We start from the raw sequence: 7650 nt of genomic DNA on the forward strand, positions 1-7650 counted from the left end.
TCTACTGTCACAATGGTACACTTCAGATGAATTTCTCAGATCATATATTCCATTTGTTGATGTACGGTTTACTTATAAAGTTACTTTCAAAATGGCTTCTGTTGCAGAGCCGAAGAATAAGAGAAATTATTTTAAGCTGCTACTTCACATCACAGCGATGAACTATTGCTTGTATACGAATATGTTCCAAACCACACTGTTGATTTTCATCTCCAAGGTGATCTAGCAAGAATAGACACACTGCACTGACAGTTTAAGATTGATGAACAGATTACATTTCATTGATGAACACATTACAAGTTCAACATTACATTGCTGAAAAACACTAATGACATAACAATTACATGACAGACTCATTAGACTAACTTAACCATAGCTGCTATCAACATCCATGACAGACCAATTACAAACATTAACCATAAATTTTTCCTCTTTTCCATTGCAATCTTTTTCTTCAGTTTTTCTAACTTGTTAAGCTTTCCGGCTCTGCAATCTATCTCCTCAACAATCTCTTTAGCAAATTCAATCAAATAAGCCTTGTTGACTTCACATTGGCGGCATCCGGACGGATTGGTTTCTTTCACTGCAAACTCACTGACCAAATCATCCCACAAAATAAACCGCACCCATTCTGCAATTTGAGACAAACACCACCAACAATTAATTTCGAAATCAAACTCAAAATAATAAAATGCTTCAAAATTGCTCACCATATTATTCCTGCATTTCCAAAATTTGCGACCGGGGTTTTCAATTGACTTGGAGACCAACAACTTCATGGTTTCATTGCATCCACATCTTGGTAAGCCGTTTCCAACTTCACTCGTGGAAGATGCCTTGCTGCCACCCATAACCCAGATGAAGGGGACACGGACGAAGATGAAGAGAGGGATGGATTTGGGGTAGGGATGGATTTCACGAAGAGAGAGAGGGATGGATTTGGGATAGGGATGGATTTCACGAAGAGAGAGAGGGATGGATTTGGAACCCTAATTTCTAGTTTATGCCATGCTGGAGACCTAATGAAGATTCACATGTGAAAATAAAAAAATTAAAAAGCCACGTCTGAAATAAAAAACCAAGATTCCATGCCACCTGGATATTAGGGGGTTCTATGAAGGAATCTACATAACATAAGGGGGGTATTGAAAAAATAACTTTACCAGGGGGTAACCCTAAACTCGCTAACATTACAGGGGGGGTAAAGTGTATTTAACCCTACTCTTTTTAATAGAGGGCATAAAGGTGTTGTAGACACTGTGAGTTCGATAAAAGCTCTCTTTGGATTTGTTTTTGGCGACATTCAAAAGGTCTAATGATTTTTGTTTTGTTGGAGTGGTGCTCAAATCCTCTCGCTTGCTTTCATTAGCGATGTTTGTTTCCATTTCCTTCGTTGTTTTGTTCTTCTAATTTGTACCGGGTTCAAAACCCCTTATGCTATCTTTTAATACAATTTCCTCTTACTTTAAAAAAATTCAAGATTGGTCATCAGATTCATTTATTGAAATGATAAAATTAACCATCCACAAATTAGATTCATCATCGGATTGATTTGTTGAACTGATAAAACATACACAGTGACACGTCTTTATATTCATTGATCATTAGTAGAACCACTGCTAACCCAACTCTTAATAATAATAAAAAGTTAAAGCTATAAGCATAATAGTATAAATGAAGGTATAGTTAAAAATAGAATACTATATCAAAACTAGACATGTTCTTTATATTAGGCATATCTCACATTATACAATATGTTCACCTCTAATAGATTGAAAATTCTAACACAAGAAATGAGATTAGATTCTTTAGAACCTTCCTTATATTTGATAACAACTCGAAAATTTGAATCACGATTCTTCGAAATTGTAGAGAATCATTCTCAAATCATAGTCGCATATCTCTTTTTGAAACTCTTCCTTCCATGTAGATTTAAAGACTTTTTCATAGCCACCGGCTTTACATGCAAACGCTCTTCAATCGAACATCGACGCATTGTTTTGCTACTTTTTTGAGTAATGGCCTTCCAAACACTAACCTTGTGCATCTCTTTCTCAACAACTTGATGATATCTTCTAGATTCAGATGATTCATCACTTGATTCACCAATCATGTTTTCAAATGCAACATTGTTGTTTAACACATTCTCTTGATCATTCCTCGGATTCTCCATTTGAGTCTCTTGGTTTCTTCCGAAGTTGTTATTTTCCTGTTCCGAATTCAACAACGTTACTTCAGGAGTAACGTTGTTGGAAACAATGCTGGCTCGACAAAGAGGACAATTAGTATGAGATCTCAACCAAGTATCAATACAAGAAATGTGAAAAGCATGACTACACTTTGGCAATAGTCTTAAAGTTTCATCTTCACGAAACTCGCTCAAACAAACGGAACATTCCGTTCCTTCGATTAGTCCTTCGTTTTTTCTATACTTGCAAACCGTAATCGAGTTTATAATTGATTGTTGCAAACCAACCGTAGCGATGAGCCACACGGGGTGATCGCGATTTTCATTGAGAAGCTCTTCGTTGTTAAAGCCTTGAGACCGAATGGAGTTGTTGATTCTCCAACCACACATTTCATTATAGCATTTCACTTTGATGATATAGAAAACAATGATGATAAAAATCAAAGAGAATAATGAAATAAGGATGATGAAGTAGGAGCCAATATGGTTAACTTGTGTAGTATGTTCTAAAGGTGGGGGTGTGAAATAGTAATTTGTGTTAGTGTAACAATTTGAAGGACATAAAGGATCACAAAAGCCATAACAATCTAAGGTTTGGTTTGAGGTAGCTTCTGTTGGGAAGAGCTTTCTTTGGATCCTAGCCATTGGAGACACAATTGAAGAGAAAGGAAATGAAGAAATTGAGTTGATGTTTAGAAGGAATTAGAAGAGATTGAATAGTTTTGATGTCTTTTTCTAAGGTGTAGTGGAAATTTATGTGTTTGTTGTGTTTGGTAAATGACAATGATATTGAAAGTACCTTCATAACTCCCTTAGTTTATGGTTGGTTTGTTTATTAAACAAGCAACAAATGTTATAGTAGTAAAGGTTTCATCTAGAAGAAAAAATTATTAGTTTAGGTGATTTGTCCTTATTCATTCTTTTCAAATAAGGGATATATTAACCTAACATCGTATTCTCAATAATGCATTCAATCAATCAAATATTTGTAAATACATTAATACATGATGGGTATTCTTTAGTAAAAGTATTTTTTAATTTGCCTTTGATAATACACACTCAGTTCCACAACTAATATTTTTGTTTACAAAGTAAGTAAATAAATAATGGAGAAAGAATAATGTTTTTATTAAACTATTTTAAGAGATTATTGTTGTATTTATTGTAATCATACTATCAACATAAATATAAAGTGAAAGATGATAACTTTGAAAGTAGTATTAATTAATGCATATAATTGTAAAATATATTAATATTATATTTAAAAGTAACATGTTTATTCATTTTAAGGTATTATTTATTTATATAAGTCATTCATTATAGAATGACTAGGGTGGCAAGCGGATATGTCTACTTCGATTAAGTTTGTCCGCAAAATTATGTGAAATACGAGGTAAGGTGGCAGATTCGCAGGCACGGTATATTTTAAGTCTAAAAACGCAAAAACTTATATTAATGTTCGCACTCAAAAAATATAGGGTGGGACGAAACACAACATTAGAGGTGAGAGCTTAAACTCTTTACCTGCATTGCAAAAATATCCAAGCAAAACATACGATGACTGATTTGTTTTTCCACAATCTAATGTTGAGATACTTTCGGTGTTCTTTTAATCTTCACTTTTATTTAATAATTAGATTGAGACATTTAATAACTAGATTAAGACTCGTACGATGCGCGAGATTGAGATGGGTTTTTAAGTAGTATTATAATATATAGATTTTTTTAATTATAAAAATACTTTGTAATTTAGATGAAAAGATGAAGATGATAAAAAGAGTGAGTAAAAGTTTAAGTGAAAAGAAATATGTCGAATCATAAAGATGCAAATAAAACGTCACAATTTAATTTTAAAATGTAAAATAAGTGTAAATATCAAAAAAAAATATATTTTCTTTTTTTTCAACATCTATAAGAATGTTTGTTCTTCGTTATTTCGTAGATAGAAGACATTCCACTCCAAGTTCAAATTACTCACATTCTATGTAATTATTCATGACAATCAACATTCAAATCATAGACAAAACTCTCTATTTTGAGTTGAATTTGTAATCTAGAGGACATTCTTATGTTTAATTTTGTAATGTGTTGTGTATCTAGCTGAAAGTTTATGGTTTAATTTTGTAATGTGTATCTATGAGTATGAATCAAAATAATATTTTAGAAATAATTTGAAACATTATATTGTCTATTTAAAAATTATAGTTTAAATTTGAAAGAACCGTTTGATAATTTTTTTAGCATTGTAATAAGATTAAATATTTGAAAATAATAATAATAATAATAATAATAATAATAATAATAATAATAATAATAATAATAATAATAGTATGAAAAAAAGTGCATCTTTATAATTCTTGCTAAATAATAGTTATCACTTTTTTTGTGAGCGATTTAAGTAGTGATAATGTTATCACTTTTATTAAGAGACTAAAACTATTTTAATTTTTATAGAAATTAAATTAATTTTCATAATTTTTTTATCGAGTTATTTGAAAATTGATTAATTTAATATTATAAGAAAATAAGTAAAGTCTCATAGTTTTTTTTATCGAGGTATTTAAAATAATATATTTTTTTTATACGGAATAAGGGTGCGTAATAGAAAATATAATGAAAATTTAATAGTTTGAATTTTGATGTAGGATGAATATATAATTTGTTTGTCTATTTGAAAGTTATAAATTAAATTTGGAATAATTGTTAGATAATTTTTTTAGCATTGTAATGAGATTAAATATTTGAAATAATAATAATAATAACAATAATAATAATAATAATAATAATAATAATAATAATAATAATTAGTGTATGAAAATAATTGTATCTTTATAAGTGTTGCTAAATAATCGTTATCTCTTTTTGTTTTGAGTGATTTAAGTAGTGATAATGCTATCATTTTTATTAAGAGGCTAAAAATTATTTTAATTTTATAGAAATTAAATTAGTTGTCATAATTTTTTTATCAAGTTATTTGAAAATTGATTAATTTAATTTTATTAGAAAATAAATTAAGTCTCATAGTTTTTTTTATCGAGGTATTTAAAATAATATCGTTTTTTTTATACATAATAAGTGTGCGTAATAAAAAATAGAATGAAAATTTAATTGTTTGGATATTGATGTATGATGAATATATAACTTGTATATGTATGTATCTTATAGTAATATGTGTTTTGATGAATTGTGGATGTACAATTTGCACAAGCATGTAACTTTATATATGGAATGGAGAAGCAAAAGTAATAAATCAATTGATATACATAACTTTTAATAAGAGGAATAGGAGGAGATGACTTATGAAATATGAAAATATAAGTGTTTTAATTAAAAGAAAATTTATAAATGAAATGTTACATATTTTCCTTAAATGAATAATAGAAATTTTGGAAAGTTGTATTTTGAAGAGTGCCACAACATATTTTTAATGACGTGGAAAGTAAGAGAATGAGTTGTCAATAAAATAATTTGAGGCTCAATTTTAATATATTATAATAGATTTTTTCTTTTTTAATTAGTATTTTCAAAGTTGAATGGCATATCGCTTATATTTTTAATGGGATATATTTATAAAGTTTGAGTTAAGGGTTAGCAAATATATTGAAAAAAGACATCGACTCGATCACCTCAAAATCTTAATATACTTTTATTTATGAGTGTTAAATCCTCCAAAATATTTTAAGAGTGAATGAAATTGTTTAAGAAGCAAGTAGCTCAAACAAAGAATTTATATTTTTAAAGTTGGCTTTGAAATTTCTTTTGATTCAATTGATTAGGATTATTTGGAAGAGGCAATGCCTTTAATGAGGTTTCTTTCGAAGTGGATTTCTTTTGAGAAAAAATCCACCATATTGACTTTCTAATAATCATAATCTATGCAATTTAAAATAGGTGATCTATTTATATACCATTCATCCTTTGTGTTGTCCATAGGAATATAAAATATATCTCTAGAGCTCATCTAAACAGAACAGGGTGTCTGCTCCGATGCCAATTGAAATTCAATTCCTTAAGGGACATTTGTTGGACCAACTGTTGAGAGAACTTATCCAACTTTTTAAATCAATTAAAGAATAATTTGAAAGCTATGAAACAACAATAATAAACAATGCATAAATCTATAAAATAACACAAGAAAGGAAATTCACTACTTCGAATTAAAACAATTAGTCTTATAAGAACCTTCATACCCTATGGAGTTCTATACATCTCCCTAATCCTAGTGACTTTCTATTTAGGTATCCTTTAAATATGAGAACTCACTCCTTTATTCAACCATTAACCCATAGTGATCAACCTCAATAACAAATCTATTGATTATTGAATTTACAAATCAACTAAGATAAACCAACAACTATGCCAAATTACTGAAACATAAAGTGGTGTACACTATTAGATTCAAAACTAATCCTTATGAGGGCATAAATGTTGAATACAAGAAAGAAAATAATCCCAAACCCTAGACACCAAGAACATAATCTTGTGTAGAAAACTCTAAAACATGAGAATTGAGTCTCCTTATATAGAAATGTCTTTTCGGGTTTTTCTCCTTGGATATCTGATTTAAATTCATACAGAATAATAGAGTATCTTGTTTGAATTGATTGTTCCATAAAACTCTCCAAAATATATGATTTGTTACATTCAAATTCAAATTCAAATCACCGTTTAAATTTGATTTGATCTTCAATAGCTGTCAAACAAATCAATCGTACATTGCTAACAAATCTGCACCAAATTCGATTGAAAAATAATTAGAAAATATGCACCAAACAACATCCCTTATGGCCTGCTGAGAAGGCCAGATGTTGCGCTACATATACGGGAATATCGTGTTCCACATATTGCACCAGTACATCCAAAATAACACTTTTCCATGACATGTAGATCTTCTTTGTAGAGAGAATCTTGGATAAAATAATTCTGAACCAAAATGGAATACCATATGTCTGTTGCCAAAGACTAGGTGTTGCAGCACACGTGTTGGAACATCATGTTCAACAAGTGTCTTTTATGCCCCATAACCATCTTGATCGAACTCCATGTTGTTTTTCATAATACAATTAATCCCAAAAGGACCAACAATATCCCCCCTTTGGTAATTTTTGACAAAATAACTCTTCAAGTATAAAAGTAGCTAAGTATTAAGATATACTTAAACCAACAACAGCAGCAGTAGAAAAACCAAACTTAAAACATCAGAGCATACAACAACAACAGAAGAAACACATAATAGAGCACAACTCATAAATCATGATGTAGTTATACACACACATACAAACACACACACATACATACACAAAACACACACACACACACACACACACAAACACACACACACACACACACACACACACACACACACACACACTATATTTTGAGATTGTTACACACAATGCACCATAAACAATCAACATGCAATCATTCTTGGTGAGATAGTCACGCAGTACTCAAGGTTAGTA

At 29.9% G+C, this 7650-nt stretch overlaps 1 protein-coding gene across 1 annotated transcript; it reads right to left on the reverse strand.

Annotated features, from left to right (window-relative positions):
• Positions 1 to 1648: 1648 nt before the first annotated feature.
• Positions 1649 to 2980, reverse strand: LOC127118731 (RING-H2 finger protein ATL54). Its single transcript, XM_051048987.1, has one exon. The coding sequence runs from the start codon at positions 2831 to 2833 to the stop codon at positions 1883 to 1885; it is 951 nt and encodes a 316-aa protein (XP_050904944.1). The 5' UTR covers positions 2834 to 2980; the 3' UTR covers positions 1649 to 1882.
• Between the last annotated feature and the right edge of the window lie 4670 nt (positions 2981 to 7650).

Source organism: Lathyrus oleraceus, chromosome 2 (assembly GCF_024323335.1).
Source record: "Lathyrus oleraceus cultivar Zhongwan6 chromosome 2, CAAS_Psat_ZW6_1.0, whole genome shotgun sequence".
Taxonomy (NCBI): Eukaryota; Viridiplantae; Streptophyta; class Magnoliopsida; order Fabales; family Fabaceae; genus Lathyrus; species Lathyrus oleraceus.

What these genes read in the sequence shown, in the direction of transcription:
- LOC127118731 (XM_051048987.1), bottom strand. Translation starts at nt 2,833, where the DNA reads ATGGCTAGGATCCAAAGAAAGCTCTTCCCAACAGAAGCTACCTCAAAC.